At 46.0% G+C, this 21,713-nt stretch overlaps 1 protein-coding gene across 1 annotated transcript in view; it reads right to left on the reverse strand.

Moving 5' to 3' along the window:
- The window catches only part of LOC137351424 (cystinosin-like), a 60,171-nt gene that overhangs the window by 20,411 nt on the left and 18,047 nt on the right, over positions 1-21,713 (reverse strand). The window contains exons 3-6 of the mRNA XM_068015870.1: positions 19,787-19,865; positions 19,257-19,341; positions 18,524-18,633; positions 5,335-5,472 (exon numbers count right to left, since the gene is read on the reverse strand). Coding sequence (XP_067871971.1) covers positions 5,335-5,472; positions 18,524-18,633; positions 19,257-19,341; positions 19,787-19,865 — 412 coding nt within the window. The remainder of the gene's footprint in view (positions 1-5,334; positions 5,473-18,523; positions 18,634-19,256; positions 19,342-19,786; positions 19,866-21,713) is intronic.

Consider the following 21,713-nt stretch of genomic DNA (forward strand, 5'->3'; position numbering starts at 1 on the left):
TGAATGTTTGCGGATGGGGCGCTAATCAAATGAGCTGCTTTGTCCTGGATAGTGCTGAGTTTCTTGAGTGTTGTTGGAGCTGTACCCATCCAGGCAATTGGACAGTATTCCATCACACTCCAGACTTGTAGATGATGGACAGGCTTTGGGGAGTCAGGAGGTGAGTTACTCACCATTGAATGTCAAGGGGAGATGGTTTGATTCTCTCTTATTTGAGATGGTCATTGCCTGACACGTGTGGCACGAATGTTACTTGCCACTTATCAGCCCAAACCTGGATATTGTCCAGGTCTTGCTGCATTTCTACACGGAATACTTCAGAACCCGAGTCGTCGAAAACGGTGAACACTGTGCAATCATCAGCGAACAACCCCACTCTGACCTTATGATTGAAGGGAGGTCATTGATGAAACAGCTGAAGATGGTTGGGCCTAGGACACTACCCTGAGGAACTCCTGCAGTGATGTCCGGGAGCTGGGATGATTGACCTCCAACAACCACAACCATCTTCCTTTGCTCTAGGTACGACTCCAGCCAGTGGAGAGTTTTCCCGATTCCCATTGACTCCAGTTTTGCTAGAGCTCCTTGATGCCATACTCGTTCAAATGCTGCCTTGATTTCAAGAGCAGTCACTCTTACCTCACCTCTTGAGTTCAGCTCTTTTGTCCATGTTTAAACCAAGGCTGTAATGAGATCTGGAGCTGAGTGGCCTTGGTAGAACCCAAACTGAGCATCAGTGAGCAGGTTAATGCTGAGCAAGTGCCGCTTGATAGCACAGTCAATGACACATTTCCATCATTTTACTGATGATCGGGAGTAGACTGATGGGGTGGTAATTGGCCGGGTTGGACTTGTCCTGCTTTTTGTGTACAGGACATACTTGGGCAATTTTTCACATTGCAGGGTCGATGCCAGTGTTGTAGCTGTAATGGAACAGCTTGGCTAGGGGTGCTGCAAGTTCTGGAGTACAGGTCTTCAGTACTATTGCCGGAGTATTGTCAGGGCCCATAGCCTTTGCAGTATCCAGTGCCTTCAGTTGTTTTTTGATATCATGTGAAATGAATCGAATTGTCTTGTAGTCTGGCATCTGGGAACTTCAGAAGGAGGCAGAGATGGATCAACAACTCGGCACTTCAGGCTGAAGATTATTGCAAATGCTTCAACCTTATCTTTTGCACTGACTTGCTGGGCTCCCCCATCATTGAGGATGGGAAATATTTGGAACCAGCTCCTTCAGTTAGTTGTTTAATTGTCTACCATTCACAGCTGGATGTGCACAACTGCAAAGCTTAGATTCGATCCGTTGGTTATGTGATCGCTTAGCTCTGCCCATCCATCACATGCTGCTTACGCAGTTTGGCACGCAAGTAGTCCTGGGTTGTAGCCCGCCAAATTGACACCTCATTTTGAGGTATGCCTGGTGCTACGCCTGGCATGCCCTCCTGCACTCTTCATTGAACCAGGTTGATCCCCTGGCTTGATGGTAATGGTAGAGTTGGAGATATGCTGGGCCATGAGGTTACAGATTGTGTTTTGAATACAATTCTGCTGCTGCTGATGGCCCACTGCACCTCATGGTTATTGCTGAGTACAAAGAACAAAGAAAGAACAAAGAAAATTACAGCACAGGAACAGGCCCTTCGGCCCTCCAAGCCTGCGCCGATCCAGATCCTTTATCTAAACATGTCGCCTATTTTCTAAGGGTCTGTATCTCTTTTCTTCCTGCCCATTCATGTATCTGTCTCGATACATCTTAAAAGACGCCATCGTGCCCGCATCTACCACCTCCGCTGGCAACGCGTTCCAGGCACCCACCACCCTCTGTGTAAAGAACTTTCCACGCATATCCCCCCTAAACTTTTCCCCTTTCACTTTGAACTCGTGTCCTCTAGTAATTGAATCCCCCACTCTGGGAAAAAGCCTCTTGCTATCCACCCTGTCTATACCTCTCATGATTTTGTACACCTCAATCAGGTCCCCCCTCAACCTCCGTCTTTCTAATGAAAATAATCCTAATCTAATCAACCTCTCTTCATAGCTAGCGCCCTCCATACCAGGCAACATCCTGGTGAACCTCCTCTGCACCCTCTCCAAAGCATCCACATCCTTTTGGTAATGTGGCGACCAGAACTGCACGCAGTATTCCAAATGTGGCCGAACCAAAGTCCTATACAACTGTAACATGACCTGCCAACTCTTGTACTCAATACCCCGTCCAATGAAGGAAAGCATGCCGTATGCCTTCTTGACCACTCTATTGACCTGCGTTGCCACCTTCAGGGAACAGTGGACCTGAACACCCAAATCTCTCTGGACATCAATTTTCCCCAGTACTTTTCCATTTACTGTATAGTTCACTCTTGAATTGGATCTTCCAAAATGCATCACCTCGCATTTGCCCTGATTGAACTCCATCTGCCATTTCTCTGCCCAACTCTCCAATCTATCTATATTCTGCTGTATTCTCTGACTGTCCCCTTCACTATCTGCTACTCCACCAATCTTCGTGTCGTCTGCAAACTTGCTAATCAGTCCACCTATACTTTCCTCCAAATCATTTATGTATATCACAAACAACAGTGGTCCCAGCACGGATCCCTGTGGAACACCACTGGTCACACGTCTCCATTTTGAGAAACTCCCTTCCACTTCTACTCTCTGTCTCCTGTTGCCCAGCCAGTTCTTTATCCATCTAGCTAGTACACCTTGGACCCCATGCGCCTTCACTTTCTCCGTCAGCCTGCCATGGGGAACCTTATCAAACGCCTTACTGAAGTCCATGTATATGACATCGACAGCCCTTCCCTCATCACTCAACTTTGTCACTTCCTCAAAGAATTCTATTAAGTTGGTAAGACATGACCTTCCCTGCACAAAACCATGTTGCCTATCACTGATAAGCCCATTTTCTTCCAAATGGGAATAGATCCTATCCCTCAGTATCTTCTCCAGCAGCTTCCCTACCACTGACGTCAGGCTCACCGGTCTATAATTACCTGGATTATTCCTGCTACCCTTCTTAAACAAGGGGACAACATTAGCAATTCTCCAGTCCTCCGGGACCTCACCCGTGTTTAAGGATGCTGCAAAGATATCTGTTAAGGCCCCAGCTATTTCCTTTCTCGCTTCCCTCAGTAACCTGGGATAGATCCCATCCGGAGCTGGGGACTTGTCCACCTTAATGCCCTTTAGAATACCCAACACTTCCTCCCTCCTTATGCCGACTTGACCTAGAGTAATCAAACATCTGTTCCTAACCTCAACATCCGTCATGTCCCTCTCCTCGGTGAATACCGATGCAAAGTACTCGTTTAGAATCTCACCCATTTTCTCTGACTCCAAGCATAACATTCCTCCTTTGTCTTTGAGTGGGCCAATCCTTTCTCTCGTTACCCTCTTTCTCCTTATATATGAATAAAAGGCTTTGGGATTTTCCTGAACCCTGTTTGCTAAAGATATTTCATGACCCCTTTTAGCCCTCTTAATTCCTCGTTTCAGATTGGTCCTACATTCCCGATATTCTTTCAAAGCTTCGTCTTTCATCAGCCGCCTAGACCTTATGTATGCTTCCTTTTTCCTCTTAGCTAGTCTCACAATTTCACCTGTCATCCATGGTTCCCTAATCTTGCCATTTCTATCCCTCATTTTCACAGGAACATGTCTCTCCTGCACGCTAATCAACCTCTCTTTAAAAGCCTCCCACATATCAAAAGTGGATTTACCTTCAAACAGCTGCTCCCAATCTACATTCCCCAGCTCCTGCCGAATTTTGGTATAGAAAGAGTAAGTGCCGCTTGATAGCGTGGTCAATGACACATTCCATCCCAGTTTTGCATTGCTAGATCTGTTCGAAATCTATCCCATTTAGCACGATGGTAATGTCTCACAACACGATGGATGATATCCTCAATGTAAAGACGGGACTTTGTCGCCACAAGGACTGTGCAGTAGTCACTCCTACCAATACTGTCATGCATCTGCAACAGGCAGACTGGTGAGGACGAGGTCAAGTATATTTTCCCCTCTTGTTGGTTCCCTCACCACCGGCTGCAGACCTAGTCTAGCAGCAATGTTCTTTAGGACTCGGCCAGCAGTGCTGCTACCGAGCCACACTTGGTGATGGACAATGAAGTCCCAACTGCATTACATTCTGCACCCTTGCCACCCTCAGTGCTTCCTCCAAGTTGTGTTCAATATGGAGGAGTACTGATTCATCAGCTGAGGGGGACAGTAGGTGCTAACCAGCAGGAGGTTTCCTTGCCCTTGTTTGACCTGATGCCATGAGACTTCATGGGGTCTGGAGTCAATGTTGAGGACTCCCAGGGCAACTCCCTCCTGACTGTATGCCACTGTGCTGTCACCTCTGCTGGTTCTGTCCTGCCGGTGGGACTGGACATACCCGGTATAATTCCGTGAGTATGACTATGTCAGGCTGTTGCTTGACTAGTCTGTGAGACAGCTCTCCCAACTTTGGCACAAGTCTCCAGATGTTAGTAAGGAGGACTTTGCAGGGTTGACAGGGCTGGGTTTGCCATTGTCGTTTCCGGTCCCTAGGTCGATGCCAGGTGGTCCGTCAAGTTTCATTCCTGATTGACTTCGTAGTAGTTAGATGCAACTGAGTGGCTTGCCATTTCAGCAGGCATTTAAGAGTCAACATTGCTGTGGGTAAGGACAGCAGATTTCCTTCCCGAAAGGACATTAGTGAACCAGATGGGTTTTTACAACAATTGACAATGGTTTCACGGCCATCATTGGAATGGCTTTTTAATTCCAGATTTTTATTAATTGAAGTCAAATTCCACTTTCTGCCATAGTGGGATTTGAACCCATGTCCCCAGAGCAATACCCTGGATCTCTGGATTACTAGTCCAGCGACAATACCACTGCACCCCCGCCTCCCCATAATGACTAAACTCAACTGTGATGAGTTTAACAGGCAATTAATGTGCAAATTCAGCAGTTTCATGGAAATCACAGGAAGATTAAGCATGAGGCTGTTTTTGCAAAGTTAACAGAGGAAAAGTGTAAATCGTCCAGTAACCTGATGATTCACAATTCACAGGGTCTCTGTCGCCACAAATTGTTGAGCGATTTGCACATTAACAACGAGCATCATTCACACACCATTATTTTTGCAGCAAATGTTTGGATGTTTTCATTGCAGTAAGTTACAGGAATCACAGCAATGAAAATGACCTGCATGAGACACCAGTGAGGCAACTGTTCAATTTTTAATTGTTAATGGGAATCAAACATCTTTCAAACTTCAGCAGAAATTGAAGCTTTTTTGCATGTTGCAGAGGGATGTTCACCTTTGCCACAAGCACCGTTTACCTTTTGCGTCTCCAGTTTTCAATCACTTGAGGATAGAAGGAGATAGACCAAGCCGAGAAGTAAATCCAGCCAATCACCTGAGATATGATGCTCAGAGCATTGCTCCTTACCACCAGGAACTGAATTCTTGCCAGAGTTCTATAAAAACAGTGGAATACAGTCAGATAAACAAGTAGCAGCAGCCACAGGGAAACAAAAACGGGAATTTATACAGCATCTTTAACAGTAAAGGAAGATGCTTCACAGAGGTCTAAGGGGAAAATAAAAGGGTTTATTAGGAGTGATCAAAAGCTCTGACAAAAGATGTGAGTTTTTAAGGAGAATTTTAATGGAGGAGAGGGAGGTGGAAAGGCAGAGGGATTTAGGGAGGAAATTCCAAATTCTGGCCATGGATGACCGAAGACACAGCCGCCAAAGAGTAGGGGGAATGTGAACAAAGCCTGTCAGAACAGAGATCTGGGGGAGCTTGTAGCACTGGAGGCGGTGACAAGGAGGGGGGAGGCCATGAAGGGATTTAAACACAAGGACGAGAGAAGGGCTTACACTTGTTCTAATCAACATTTTGATTAGTGGATGCAAGGATCCTTCGTGTTCAATTGGAAATCTCATGACAGCCTATGAAATGCGCCTGGCCTCATCTCTTCTACTTTGTAACATGTTTGGATTTCAAATGGCTTCAGCCTACATTCTTTCCCTCACCATCACTTCTTTCACAGTTCAGTCTGAAGAGATCCCTCTGTCCCAATGAACTGATGTTTAACAGTCCGATGGTCCCGTATCCAACCAGCTGATAAAGGCTGCTCTGAATCTCACTAGTCTCTGCTTATCGGGAGCATTCAGTTACTAATAAAACAGAAGCAAAGATTTATCTCTGGCACTTGACACTTTTTCATCCTGAAATTCAAATTCAAAGCAAGCAATCTAGATACAGATTAGATGGAAGTTTGCAAGTTTGTTGCAAAATAAGATTGCTATTCCTAAATTGTTCAATTACCTGATCACTTGCCCTAAAATCCATAACATGATCTTGGCAACTTTTAGCTCTGGAAGACTACTCCAAGACTGTCCTACTTGGGAATCAAATACATCCATTCGATCTGCCCTGCTCAAGATTTACCTGCAATTACCAATAAACTGCAGATTATCACCAAGAACTACTGACAGAAGATAACACTGATGCTGCCCCGCACCTTCCCTGCACCCACCCCCCAACACCCAGTCTGCAAGTGATAATCCACCAAGCACAGTTCTCACCCCCTTTCCTGGGATATAGTCTTGCTTCAATGGCCTTCCCCAACAATCCACAGCCCTATTAACCACTGAAAAAAACACCACCGTATTTTCCTTCTTACTTGTTAATTTTAAAGTCTTGCATCACCAATAGATAAACCCTTCCTTATTATGAATTCCATTCATAAGGCTGACAGTTGAAACCCAAGTCTAAAACCCTAGTGCATTTTTGACTTCAGTTATTCCATCTTTCACAGTTAACCCTGTGCTCCATGACCAACATTAGCTCCTGGTGTGGCAAAACTTCAAACTTAAAATTCTCATCCTTCTGTTCATATTTCTCCACGGCCTCACTCCTCCCCATAACGTCCTCCAGCCCAACAACCCCTAGATGTAGATGCACCTCCAATTCAGGCGTTTTTTTATTCTTTCATGGGACGTGGGTGTCACTGACAAGGTCAGCATTTGTTGCCCATCTCTAATTGCCCTTGATAACTGAGTGGCTTGCTAGGCCATGTCATAGGGCAGTTAAGAGTCAACCACATTGCTGTGGATCTGGAGTCACATGTCAGCCAGACCAGATAAGGACAGCAGATTCCCTTCCCTAAAGGACATTAGCGAGCCAGATGTGTTTTTACGACAATTGATGGTAGTTTCATGGCACCATTACTGAGACTAGCTTTCAATTCCAGATTTTTATTAATGAATTGAATTTATCAATTGAATTTAAATTCCACCGGCTGCTGTGGTAGGATTGAACCCCTGTCCCCTGGGCCTCTGGATTACTAATTCAGTGACATTATCACTACACCACGGTGTCCCCTGCACATTCCTGATGTCCTCTGCCCCATCAATGGTGTTGTACCTTCAGCTGCCTAGTCCCCAAGCTCTGGAATTCCCTCCCTAAACCTCCCTCTCTCCATTTAAGCTGCTCCTAAAACCTACCTCTGACCAAGCTTTTGGTCCCATCCTAATATCTCATGCTGCTCAGTGTCAAGTTGAGGGAGAACACGCCTGCAAAGCACCTTGGGATGTCTCACTGTGCAATGCAAGTTGTTGTTGTTCCAAAGATAAGGAGGATTAGATGAGGCGAGGGATTGATTTAGCACCTGAAATAAACCACAAGGGTCCTTTGTTCATTCACTGGGCTCACGATAAAGTTACCTAGATATTAGAGAAGTAAGAGCACCTTTAAGGACACACAACTCAGCTCATCTACCAAAGCAGTCTGGCTAATAGCATGGAAACAATCCTCAACTCCAATATCAAATGCCCACCCATGGCTTTGCTCTGCTGTTTCCTCAGCCAATAAGATGAAATCTCCCATCATTAACATGCTGATCATTTTACAAGCCCCTCATCTGCAAAAACAAGTTCAGTCATTGCACCTCCTGGGCAAGGATCTTGTAATAACTATTATCTACTTACTGTATGATTCGTGACCTCAATCCTTTGCTAAGACATTTATTATTTACTTGTGGAAATGCATTCTTCTCTCCAAAATGGAGTTCCACCTCTCCAGCTATTTTGTTACACCTATCCCTTTATATTCTCATGCTTTAACCAAGTCTCTACATTTAATCTACAACAGGTATTTTTCTAAAGTGGCTCACCAAAGACTTAATATCTCTTTGCCTGGCAAAATGCTTAAACTTGCCTCCTTCATGAGAACTCTCAGATGCACCCTCCAGCTCCTTGTACTAACTTATCCACCATCTCAATCACTCAGCATTTTAGAAAGAACTGTTGACATATTGCACAGCACAATCTCTAACCTGCCTTCCTCCCTGCACCACAGCCATTCCTCTTATTCTCCAGTTGCTCGATTTCCTTTCTATTTCACACTTTCGCTAGTGTTTATAGTACTTTCAGTTCAATATTTCAACTTCCTGCTTTGATCAACCTAGCGTTCTTACGACTCACTACCCACTCACTGGCACCTCTTCCTCTTATTTAGATAACCCATCCCTCATCTCGCTCCTTATGAGTCCAATACCAGAAATCCATCAATTAACTGATGGCAGTCACTGAGTGCTCTGCGCACTGTCCGATACTTCTCTACCCATTGCCTCAGACAACATCCACAGTAAATACCTGGTCAGATCTCCAAAGTACTGACTACAGTAAACCTAGAATGTAGATCACCTCAGACACACCCATATCACTCAGGCTCAAATTTAAAGAATAGGCATTAGTCCAATAACAGCTGGGTTTCACAGCTCCTTTTCAACTAGTGATTGGAAAAAGCAATCCAATAATCAGAGGAATTCACAAGGAGAAAGCAACCCCTCACTCAAGATGCTTTCTGTAAAAGAAAAAGTGCACATTTGACAAAAGCTGACCTGTCAGGTGCAGGGGAGAGACAGGTAGGTGTGACTGTTACATTTTTCCTCATGATCAAATGATAAAGCATTTGGCTCTGAAAGAAATATCCAATTCATTCCATTCCCCTGTTCTTTCCCCAACAGCCCTGAAAATATTTCCCTTCAAGTATTACCATACACAAAATAAAACTTCAGTTCAAAAAACGAGCTACTGCATTTATTAAGTCTACCTTTCTCAGCCATCCTCCAAATGGAAGCAGATTCAGCACAGCATGTTACCCGCCCTGGTGTCAGGGTCAAAGATGTCACTGAGCGAGGGGAGGCTGAACAGCCAGAGGTTGTGGTCCATATTGAAAGAAGGATGAGGTTCTGCAGGCAGATTTTTTTTTATACTTTCATAGGATGTGGGCATCGCTGGCTGGGACAGCATTATTGCCCATCCCTAATTGTCCTTGATCAGGCGGTGGTGAGCTGCCTTCTTGAACCGCTGCAGTCCATGTGGGGTAGGTACACCCACAGTGCTGTTAGGGAGTTCCAGGATTTTGACCTAGTGACAGTGAAGGAATGGCGATACAGTTCCAAGTCAGGATGGTGTGGGGCTTGGAGGGGAACTTGCAGGTGGTGGTGTTCCCATGCATAGAGTCAGAGTTATACAGCACAGAAACAGGCCCATCGTGTCTCTGCTGGCCATCAAGCACTTAACTGCTGCCATTGTCCTTTTATGTCGCAGAGGTCACCGGTTTGGAAGGTGCTGTCTAAGGAGCCTTGGTGAGTTGCTGCAGTGCATCTTGTAGATGGTACACACTGCTGCCACTGTGCATCGGTGGTGGAGGGAGTGAATGTTTGTGGATGGAGTGCCAATCAAGCAGGCTGCTTTGTCCTGGATGGTGTAGAGCTTCCTGAATCAACCACATTGCTGTGGGTCTGGAGTCACTTGTAGACCCAGTAAGGACAGATTTACTTCCCTAAAGGACATTAGTGAACCATAGCTAGGAAGGAAACAAGCAAGCAGGACTTCTGTAGATTACTACCTTTGATCACTCCTGGTGTTACGCGCTAGTAAGTACAGAAATAGGAGGATGGAGCAGATGAATGCATGGCTGGAGGGATTCCTGGGACATTAGGACTGGTTCTAGGGGAGGTGGGATCAAAAGGTTGGATGGGTTGCACTTCAACAGAGCCAGGCCCAATATCCTTGCAGGGCAGTTGACTCTTGCTGTTTGGAAGGGTTTCAACTAAGTTGACAGGGGAATGCGAACCAAGAGGTAACATTAGAAACGAAAAACAAGATGCACAAAGAATTATTAGGAGAGATAGACAGCACTAGTGTAAGAAATAGTAAGGTATTAGGTGGGGTCAGACTAAGAGGGAATTTGGTTTACAGTGCACGTGTGTAAAATCGAATCGTGGTAAATAAGTTTGGTGAGCTACAAACACAGATAGCCACATGGGAATATGATGTTTTGGCAATAATGGGAGACCTGGCTCAAAAAAAAAAGGGCAGGACTAAGTACTGACCTGGATACAACTTGTTCAGGAAAGATAGGGAAAAAAAGGAGGGGCGACAGTATTGATTAAGGAGAACATTAAAGTCCTGGAGAGCGATGATGTTCTGGAGCAGTCAAGCACAGAATCTATTTGGTTAAGAAACAACAGAGGTACCATTACACTACTGGGTGTATTCTGCAGGCCACCAACTAGTGGGAAAGATACAGAGGAACAAAGGAAATTACAGAGGTGCAAAAACTATGCAGTAGTGATAGTGGGGAACTTCAATTATCCTAATATGCCCAGAATTGTAATAGTATAAAGGCAGAGGCAGCAAAGAGTTTCTGAAGTGTGTTCAGAAAATTTTTTTCCTCAGTTTGTTTCTGGCCCAATAAGGAAGGAGGCATTGCTGGATCTGGTTCTGGGGAATGAGATGGGTCAAGTGGATCAAGGGTCAGAAGAACAACAGTGATCATAGTATCAATTTTTAGGTTAGTCACGGAAAAGGACAAGGAGCAATCCAGAGTAAAAACAGTTAATCGGATGGGGGCCAATTTCAGTGGGGTGAAAACAGATCTGTTGCAGGTAAATTGGAATCAAAGATTGGCAGGCAAAACAGTAATGGAACACTTGCAGTGTGCCTTTAAGGCTGTAAGAGATCAGTACTTCTTTAAGGCAGCCAGCTTCAGAAGTTGCCGGAAAGTTCATCTTGGTTGCCCTGGATACAGCCAGCCATACAGAGAGGGAGAAACAGGACATACAATGTTGCTGTTTAATAGTGAAAACGGTTTGTGTCCCAACTGTCTCTGAACAGACTGTACCAGCACGTGAAGGAAAGAGCAGAACTCCCCCTTGGTCTATTTAAACCCTATTTATTATTCCCTCGCAGAGTTCTGAAAAGTCAAGCCAGATTAATTATTTTTAAACAAAAATAGTTATTTGTTGATTTGCTGAGTTCATTGCTGGAAAGAAGAGCAACACTTCAACTGCTGAACTAGACTACTGAATGTCCTCCAGTGGAAGAAACTTTTTTTCCCCATCAGACAACTGCAAAGATTTCAAGCAACAACCTTGGACCGTTTCTACATTGGGAAGATTCCATTTCGTCAGGAACGTAAATCTGCAAAGACTTTGTTATTTCTATTTTTTTTGAGCAGCTAATTAAACAAAAGTCCTGTTAGTTTGAGTATATGTATGTGAATGCAGGAGTTAGATTTTTAAATAAGTTATAAGGTCTTTAGATATTGGTTTATCTTTTTTTTTTATTCATTCATGGGATGTGGGTGTCACTGGCCAGGCCAGTATTTATTGCCCATCCCTAATTGCCCTCGAGAAGGTGGTGATGAGCTGCCTTCTTGAACCGCTGCAGTCCATGTGGGGTAGGTACACCCACAGTGATGTTAGGAAGGGAGTTCCAGGATTTTGACCCAGCGACAGTGAAGGAACGGCGATATAGTTCCAAGTCAGGATGGTGTGAGACTTGGAGGGGAACTTGCAGGTGGTGTTGTTCCCATGTATTTGCTGCCCTTGTCCTTCTAGTTGGTAGAGGTCGCGGGTTTGGAAGATGCTGTCTAAGGAGCCTTGGTGCATTGCTGCTGTGCACCTTGTAGATGGTACACACTGCTGCCACTGTGCGTCGGTGGTGGAGGGAGTGAATGTTTGTAGATGGGGTGCCAATCAAACGGGCTGCTTTGTCCTGGATGATGTAGAGCTTCTTGAGTGTTGTTGGAGCTGCACCCATCCAGGCAAGTGGAGAGTATTCCATCACACTCCTGACTTGTGCCTTGTAGATGGTGGGCAGGCTTTGGGGAGTCAGGAGGTGAGTTACTCGCCTCAGGATTCCTAGCCTCTGACCTGCTCTTGTAGCCACGGTATTTATATGGCTACTCCAGTTCAATTTCTGGTCAATGGTAACCCCTAGGATGTTGATAGTGGGGGATTCAGCGATGGTAATGCTGTTGAATGTCAAGGGGAGATGGTTAGATTCTCCCTTGTTGGAGATGGTCATTGCCTGGCACTTGTGTGGCACGAATGTTACTTGCCACTTATCAGCCCAAGCCTGGATATTGTCCAGGTCTTGCTGCATTTCTACACTGACTGCTCAGTATCTGAGGAGTCACGAATGGTGCTGAACATTGTGCAATCATCTGCGAACATCCCCACTTCTGACCTTATGATTGAAGGAAGGTCATTGATGAAGCAGCTGAAGATGGTTGGGCCTAGGACACTACCCTGAGGAACTCCTGCAGTGATGTCCTGGAGCTCAGATGACTGACCTCAAACAACTACAACCATCTTCTTTTGTGCTAGGTATGACTCCAGCCAGTGGAGGGTTTTCCCCCGGATTCCCATTGAGCTCAGTTTTGCTAGGGCTCCTTGATGCCATACTCGGTCAAATGCTGCCTTGTTGTTAAGGGCAGTCACTCTCACCTCACGAGTTCAGCTCTTTTGTCCATGTTTGAACCAAGGCTGTAATGAGGTCAGGAGCTGAGTGGCCCTGGCGGAACCCAAACTGAGCGTCACTGAGCAGGTTATTGCTAAGCAAGTGCTGCTTGATGGCACTGTTGATGACACCTTCCATCACTTTACTGACGATTGAGAGTAGGCTGATGGGGCGGTAATTGGCCGGGTTGGACTTGTCCTGCTTTTTGTGCACAGGACATACCTGGGCAACTTTCCACATTGCAGGGTAGATGCCAGTGTTGTAGCTGGAGCAGCTTGGCTCGGGGCGCGGCAAGTTCTGGAGCACAGGTCTTCAGTACTATTGCCGGAATATAGTCAGGGCCCATAGCTTTTGCAGCGTCCAGTGCCTTCAGTCGTTTCTTGATATCACGTGGAGTGAATCCAATTGGCTGAAGTCTGGCATCTGTAATGCTGGGGACTTCAGGAGGAGGCTGAGATGGATCATCAACTCGGCACTTCTGGCTTAAGATTGTTGCAAATGCTTCACCCTCATCTTTCGCACTGATGTGCTGGGCTCCCCCATCATTGAGGATGGGGATATTTGTGGAGCCACCTCCTCCAGTTAGTTGTTTAATTGTCCACCATCATTCACGGCTGGATGTGGCAGGACTGCAGAGCTTAGATCTGATCCGATGGTTATGGGATCGCTTAGCTCTATCGATCGCATGCTCCTTATGCAGTTTGGCACGCAGATAGTCCTGTGTTGTAGCTTCACCAGGTTGACAGCTCATTTTGAGGTATGCCTGGTGCTGCTCCTGGCATGCCCTCCTGCACTCTTCATTGAACCAGGGTTGGTCTCCTGGCTTGATGGTAATGGTAGAGTGGGGGATATGCCGGGCCATGAGGTTGCAGATTGTGGTTGAGTACAATTCTGCTGCTGCTGATGGCCCACAGCACCTCATGGATGCCCAGTTTTGCATTGCTAGATCTGTTCGAAATCTAACCCATTTAGCACGGTGATAGTGCCACACAACACGATGGACGGTATCCTCAATGTGAAGGCAGGACTTCGTCTCCACAGGACTGTCCGGTGGTCACTCCTACCAATACAGTCATGGACAGAAGCATCTCCAGCAGGCAGATTGGTGAGGACAAGGTCAAGTATGTTTTTCCCTCGTGTTGGTTCCCCACCACCTGCTGCATACCCAGTCTAGCAGCTATGTCCTTTAGGACTCGGCCAGCTCGGTCAGTAGTGGTGCTACCGACCAACTCTTGGTGATGGACATTGAAGTCCCCCACCCAGAGTACATTTTGTGCCCTTGCCACCCTCAGTGCTTCCTCCAAGTGGTGTTCAACATAGTGGAGTACTGAGTGATCGGCTGAGGGAGGGCAGTAGGTGGTAATCAGTAGGAGGTTACCTTGCCCATGTTTGACCTGATGCCATGAGACTTCATGGGGTCCGGAGTCGATGTTGAGGACTCCCAGGGCAACTCCCTCCCTACTGTATACCACTGTGCCACCATCTCTGGTGGGTCTGTCCTGCCGGTGGGACAGGACATACCCAGGGATGGTGATGGCAGTGTCTGGGACATTGTCTGTAAGGTATGATTCCGTGAATATGACTATGTCAAGCTGTTCTTGACTAGTCTGTGGGACAGCTCTCCCAACTTTGGCACAAGCCCCCAGATGTTAGTAAGGAGGACTTTGCAGGGTCGACAGGGCTGGGTTTGCCGTCGTCGTTTCCGGTGCCTCGGTCGATGCCAGGTGGTCTGTCCGGTTTCATTGCTTTTTTTTTAAATTAACTTCGTAGCGGTTAGGTACAACTGAGTGGCTTGCTAGGCCATTTCAGAGGACATGTAAGAGATAACCACATTGCTGTGGGTCTGGAGTCACATGTAGGCCAGACCAGGCAAGGACAGCAGATTTCCTTCCCTGAAGGACATTAGTGAACCAGATGGGTTTTTACAACAATCGACAATGGTTTCATGGCCATCATTAGACTTGCTTTTAATTCCAGATTTATTAATTAAATTCAAATTCCACCTTCTGCTGTGGTGGGATTCGAACCCATGTCCCCAGAGAAATACCCTGGGTCTCTGGGTTCCTAGTCCAGTGATAATACCACTGCGCCACCGCCTACCCTAGTCGTATTTAAGATTTTAGTTTTTTTTAAACAAACAGTTAATTTGTTGATATCTAAAGATACCTGCCTGGTTTGGTTAAACCACATTTGGGGATTACTAGATTGTTCACTTCAGCCGCTGCTTTCTTTGATTTGGAAAGCTGAAAGATATATGCTGTGTAGCAGCGGGACTGAATTGGCAGTGCGTAACACCTACCGCAATTAGAATCATCTATTCTGATTGGGGGCTTTGTCCTGACCGGTCGTGCCATAACATCAGGCACAGTTGAGGTACATTCCCAGAAGGGGGAAAAGATAAGGCAATCAAAACCGGAGCTCCCCGGATGACAAAAGAGAGAGAGAAAGATGAATAAGAAAGAGAGTATGACAAAAACAGAATTCTGAAATGACAACATCTAATCAACATCTGACATGTGTGAGTCTTTCAAACGTCAGTTGATTAGAATCCAGGACTGGCATGTTCCTGTGAGGATGAAGGATAAGTTTGGCAAGTTTCGAGAACCTTGGATAACGAAGGATATTGTCAGCCTAGTCAAAAAGAAAAACGAAGCATTTGTAAGGGCTAGAAGGCTGGGAACAGACGAAGCCCTTGAGGAATATAAAGAAAGTAGGAAGGAACTTAAGCAAGGAGTCAGGATGGCTAAAATGGGTCATGAAAAGTCATTGGCAAACAGGATTAATGAGAATCCCAAGGCTTTTTATACGTATATAAAGAGCAAGAGGGTAGCCAGGGAAAGGGTTGGCCCACTCAAGGACAGAGGAGGGAATTTATGCGTGGAGCCAGAGGAAAAGGGTGAGGTACTAAATGAGTACTTTGCATCAGTATTTACCAAAGTGAAGGACTTGGTGGATGATGAGTCTAGGGAAGGGAGTGTAGATAGTCTGGGTCATGTCGATATCAAAAGGAGGTGGTGTTGGGCGTCTTGAAAAACATTAAGGTAGTTAAATCCCCAGAGCCTGATGGGATCTACCCCAGGCAAGGGAGGAAATTGCTGGGGCCTTGACAGAAATCTTTGTATCCTCATTGGCTACAGGTGAGGTCCCAGAAGACTGGAGAATAGCCAATGTTGTTCCTTTGTTTCAGAAGGGTAGCAAGGATAATCCAGGAAATTACAGGCCGGTGAGCCTTACGTCAGTGGTAGGGAAATTATTGGAGAGGATTCTTCGGGCAGGATTTACTCCCATTTGGAAACAAATGGACTTATTAGCGAGGGGCAGCATAGTTTTGTGAAGGGGAGGTTGTGTCTTTGAGGAAGTGATAAAGATGACTGATGAAGGAAGGGCAGTGGATGTTGTCTACATGGACTTCAGTAAAGCCTTTGACAAGGTCCCTCATTGCAGACTGGTACAAAAGGTGAAGTCACCCAGGATCAGAGGTGAGCTGGCAAGATGGATACAGAACTGGCTCGGTCACAGAAGACAGAGGGTAGCATGGAAGGGTGCTTTTCTGAATGGAGGGCTGTGACTAGTGGTGTTCCAGAGGGATCAGTGCTGGGACCTTTGCTGTTTGTAGTATATATAAATGATTTGGAGGAAAATGTAGCTGGTCTGATTAGTAAGTTTGCGGATGACACAAAGGTTGGTGGAGTTGTGGATAGTGATGAGGATTGTCAGAGGATACAGCAGGATATAGATCGGTTGGAGACTTGGGCGGAGAAATGGCAGATGGAGTTTAATCCGGACAAATGTGAGGTAATGCATTTTGGAAGGTCTAATACAGCTGGGAAGTATACAGTAAATGGCAGAACGCTTATGAGTATTGACAGGCAGAGAGATCTGGGCGTACAGGTCCACAGGTCACTGAAAGTGGCAACGCAGGTGGATAAGGTAGTCAAGAAGGCATACGGCATTCTTGCCTTTATCGGTTGGGGCATAGAGTATAAAAATTGGCAAGTCATGCTGCAGCTGTACAGAACCTTAGTTAGGCCACACTTGGAATATTGCATACAATTCTGGTCGCCACACTACCAGAAGGACGTGGAGGCTTTGGAGAGGGTACAGAGGAGGTTTACCAGGATGTTGCCTGGTCTGGAGGGTATTAGCCATGAGGAGAGATTGGATAAACTCGGACTGTTTTCACTGGAATGACGGAGGTGGAGGGGCAACATGATAGAGGTTTACAAAGTTATGAGTGGCATGGACAGAGTGGATAGTCAGAAGCTTTTTCCCAGGGTGGAAGAGTCAGTTATTAGGGGACATAGGTTTAAGGTGCGAGGGGCAAAGTTTAGAGGGGATGTGTGAGGCAAGTTTTTTTTTACACAGAGGGTGGTGAGTGCCTGGAACTTTCTGCTGGGGGAGGTGGTGGAAGCAGATACGATAGCGACATTTAAGAGGCATCTTGACAAATACATGAATAGGAAGGGAATAGAGGGATACGGACCCCCGAAGTGCAGAAGGTTTTAGTTGGACAGGCATCAAGATCGGCGCAAACTTGGAGGGCCGAATGGCCTGTTCCTGTGCTGTACTGTTCTTTGTTCTTTTTGATGAAAGCGTTTGATGAGACAGTCTTAGAGAAAATGTTTCCACTTGCAGTCAAGACCAGAACTGGGGTCATAAATATAAGATAAATGGGGAATTCAGGATAACATTCTTTTCCCAAAGAGTGATTAGAATGTGGAATTTACAATCTCAAGGAATAGTTGAGGCAAATAGTATAGATACATTTAAGGGGAAGTGAGATAAACACATGAGGAAGAAAGGAATAGAAGGATATGCTAATGGGGTGAGATGAAGAGGGATGAGAGGAGGCTTGTGTGCAGCATAAACACTGATATGGACCTGTTGGCTGAATGGTCTGTTTCTGTGCTGTACTGTTCTTTATTCTTTTGACACTTTTTGATAGTAAGAACGAGAAGAGGCAATATAAAATAAAGGATACAATTCTAAAGGTGGTACAGGAACGGAGACCAGGTGGTACATGTGCACAAATCATTGAAGGCGGCAGGGCAGGTTGAGAAAGTGTTAAAAAGACATACCGGATTCTGGGCTTAATAAATAGAGGCATAAAGTACAAAAGAAGGGAAGTTATAATGAACTTTCATAAAACACTGGTTCAGCCTGAACTGGAATATTGTGTCCAGTTCTGGACACCACACATCAGGAAGAATGTCAAGGCAATAGAGAGGATGCAAAAAAGATTTATGAGAATGGTTCCAGGGATGAGGGCCTTCAGTCACGTGGATAGATTGGAGAAGCTGGGCTGTTCTCCTTAGAGAAGTGAAAGGTGAGAGGAGATTTGATAGAGATGTTCAAAATTGCGAAGCAGCTGGACAGAGTAGAGAGAGAAACTGCTCTCATTGATGGAAGGGGAACCAGAGGACACCGGTGTAAGGTAAATGGCAAGAGAACCAATGGTGACATGAGGAAAAACGTTTTTTTTTAAAAAACGCAAGTGGTTAGGATCTGGAATGCACTGCCTGAAAGTGTGGCAGAGGCAGGTTCAACTGTGGCATTCAAAAGGGAGGAGATAAGACTACGGGGAAAGGGTGGGGAAGTGGGGTTAGCTCAATTACTTTTGCAGAGAGCTAGCATGGATATGACAGACTGAATGGCCTCCTTCTGTGCTGCAACTATTTTACGACTCTGTTAAACATCAACCCACCTGGTCACATTGCTGCTGCTGTTGTTTTGAAGATACACGGTGGCCTGGCCAACTTCAACTCCTTTGACTGGCAAAAATGTTGAATCCACCGAGTGAGCAGGCAATAAAATCTGTTAGAAGAAAATTAATATTTCTAATGTGCAAAGGGTGAGCAGCAACATGAAAGATCGAAAGGGCGAGTGGTGTGAAGGCACTCGGAAAAGCTGATCAGAAAGCAATAAAGCACAGCTGTATTGTAACCGTACAATTAGACCCATTAAGATGCACACTTTGGAAACTACATGGAATAACTAAGAAGCAATGCATCAAATTCTGGTCTCATGGGCATGTAAAGCCAAGTAATAAGAAGCTGGGTTCTTGACAAGGTGAGCTGGCCCTCAGCCAGTCAGGCAGGAATGCTGCTCACTTGTTAGTTTACTTGAATCTGGGGTGAACAAGGAGGAAATTGTACCCACACTTTCCAAAGCTCACAGGAGTTGCAGAGACAACACACTGGATTGATTCTCCCTGGAACTGGCCGGTGGGGATCGATCGGACTGTCTTACACTCAGCGCAGCGTGCGAGGTGGCAGTGTGGGGAGTGAGGCACCGGCGTGGAGCAGATGAACCACACCTATCTGGTGAGCCAAGTCAGGAATATACATCTCATTTGAAAATCTCCTGGGGAAGGAACAGGATAATTATCTGATCCAATGCAAAGTTAAACAGCATATGAAAATTCTGTCACTACTTACATATTCAGGCAGTGCAACAACTGAAGTGTGTTTGGATGAGAATGTCACATTAAATGTGACAACTACAGTCTCCTGTTGGGGTGCACTGTGAGGGAAAAACAGATCAGCAGGTTTCTACACATTCACAACAATTCCAGGAACAACACTAAAGAAGAAATTGCATTATTTAGAACCTTTCACGTCCTCAGAACAGCAGAAAACACTTTCCAGCCAATTAATTACCTCCGAAGTGCAGTCATTTTTGTTGGAAACATGGCAGCCAAATTGCTCACAGCAAAGTCCCAAAAACAGCAATGAGATAAATGGCCAGATAATTTTAGTTGAGGGGTGCATGTTAAATACCCACTGGTGGTTAGATGGAGTTAAGCTATAGATCAAACTGAAAGGTGGAACAGGTTCGAGGGGCTGAATGGCCTCCTCCTGTTCCTACATTCTTCCCACCTCCCTAGATATAATAAACCCTCCAGTACAATATAACCTGAGACACCCAATTTCAAATCCTGTGCTTTATTTGGCCAAATAGAACCCACCTTGGAGCAACACTAATGTTTCGAAGACCATGGACTTCCAACTCAACAAATTCTGGTGCCTTTAGTGCCACAGCAGTTTCTGAAAACAAACAGTAAGAAAGGGTGAACTTCTACCCACTGCAGTAATGATCAGGAAGCAGACAATTAGAAACATACCCATGACATGGTTGTGTAGGTTTTCAAGGAATGCAGCTAAATAGGAGCAAATGCCAACTAAACCTAAACACGTATGAGAGCACTTGAATGGTCAGTCAATCTGCCCTCCGAGTTGCTGCACTGCACAGATTGAGAAGACCCCCCCAGGTTTAATCTTTGGTTCATACAGAATTATCTCACCAGAGCTGAGTGTTTGTGATCACAGCCCTATGACTAGTCTCACCATCACTTTTTTTTTCTTTTAATCTCTGTTGTCAATTTAGTGCAGAGGGGATGGAAGCTCGGGCAGTTGCATGCTCCTCTTGCAGGATGTGGGAGGTAAGGGTCACTATTTGTGTCCCTGCTGACTTCACCTGTGAGAAGTGCACCCAACTCCAGCTCCTCACAGACCGCGTTAGGGAACTGGAGCTGGATGAACTTCGGATCATTCAGGAGGCTGAGGGGGTGACAGAGAGCAGTTATAGGGAAGTAGTGACACCTAAGTTACAGGATAAAGGTAGCTGGGTGACCGTCAGGGGAGGGAAAGGGAATAGACGCACAGTGCAGGGATCCCCTGTGGCCGTTCCCCTCAATAATAAGTATACCGTTTTGGATACGGTTGGGGGGGGGGGGGAACGACCTAACAGGGGAAAGCCACAGCGGCCAGGTCTCTGGCACTGAGCCTGGCTCTGTGGCTCAGAAGGGAAGGGGGGAGAATAGGAGAGCGATAGTGATAGGAGATTCAATGGTTAGAGGAACAGACAGGAGATACTGTGGTCGCGAACGAGACTCCCGGATGGTATGTTGCCTCCCGGGTGCCAGGGTCAGGGATGTCTCGGATCGAGTCGACAGGATTCTTAAGGGGGAGGGGGAGCAGCCAGAAGTCATGTACACATCGCTACCAATGACATAGCTAGGAAAAGGGATGAGGACCTGAAAAGCGAATATAGGGAGTTAGGTTGGAAGCTAAAAGGCAGGACGAGCAGAGTAGTAATCTCAGGATTGATACCGATGCCACGTGCTAGTGAGGCTAGAAACAGAGAGCGAGTGCAGCTGAACACGTGGCTACAGAGCTGGTGTAGGAGGGAGGGCTTCAGATATGTGGATCATTGGGATACCTTCTGGGGAAGGTGGGACCTGTACAAGAAGGACGGGTTGCATCTGAAATGGAGGGGCACCAATATCCTGGGCGGGAGGTTTGCTAGAGCTCTTCGGGAGGGTTTAAACTAGTTTGGCAGGGGGATGGGGACCGGAGCTACGGATCAGTGGATAGGGTAGCCGTTGAACAGGCAGATACCGAGTGCAGAGAGTCTGTGAGGAAGGTTAGACAGTTGACAGGGCAAAGTTGCAGCCAGTATGATGGGTTGAAGTGTGTGTATTTTAACGCAAGAAGTGTCAGGAATAAGGGTGATGAACTTAGAGCATGGATCAGTACTTGGAGCTACAATGTTGTGGCCATTACGGAGACTTGGATATCACAGGGGCAGGAATGGATGTTGGATGTTCCGGGGTTTAGATGTTTCAAAAGGAATAGGGAGGGAGGTAAAAGAGGTGGGGGAGTGGCATTGCTAATTAGGGATAGTATCACAGCTGCAGAAAGGGAGGCCGTCGAGGAGGGGTTGTCTACGGAGTCATTATGGGTGGAAGTCAGAAACAGGAAAGGAGCAGTCACTTTATTGGGAGTTTTCTATAGACCTCCCAATAGCAACAGAGACACGGAGGAACAGATTGGGAGGCAGATTTTGGAAAGGTGCAGAAGTAACAGGGTTGTTGTCATGGGTGACTTCAACTT

This window comes from Heterodontus francisci, chromosome 36 (genome assembly GCF_036365525.1).
Source record: "Heterodontus francisci isolate sHetFra1 chromosome 36, sHetFra1.hap1, whole genome shotgun sequence".
Lineage (NCBI taxonomy): Eukaryota > Metazoa > Chordata > Chondrichthyes > Heterodontiformes > Heterodontidae > Heterodontus > Heterodontus francisci.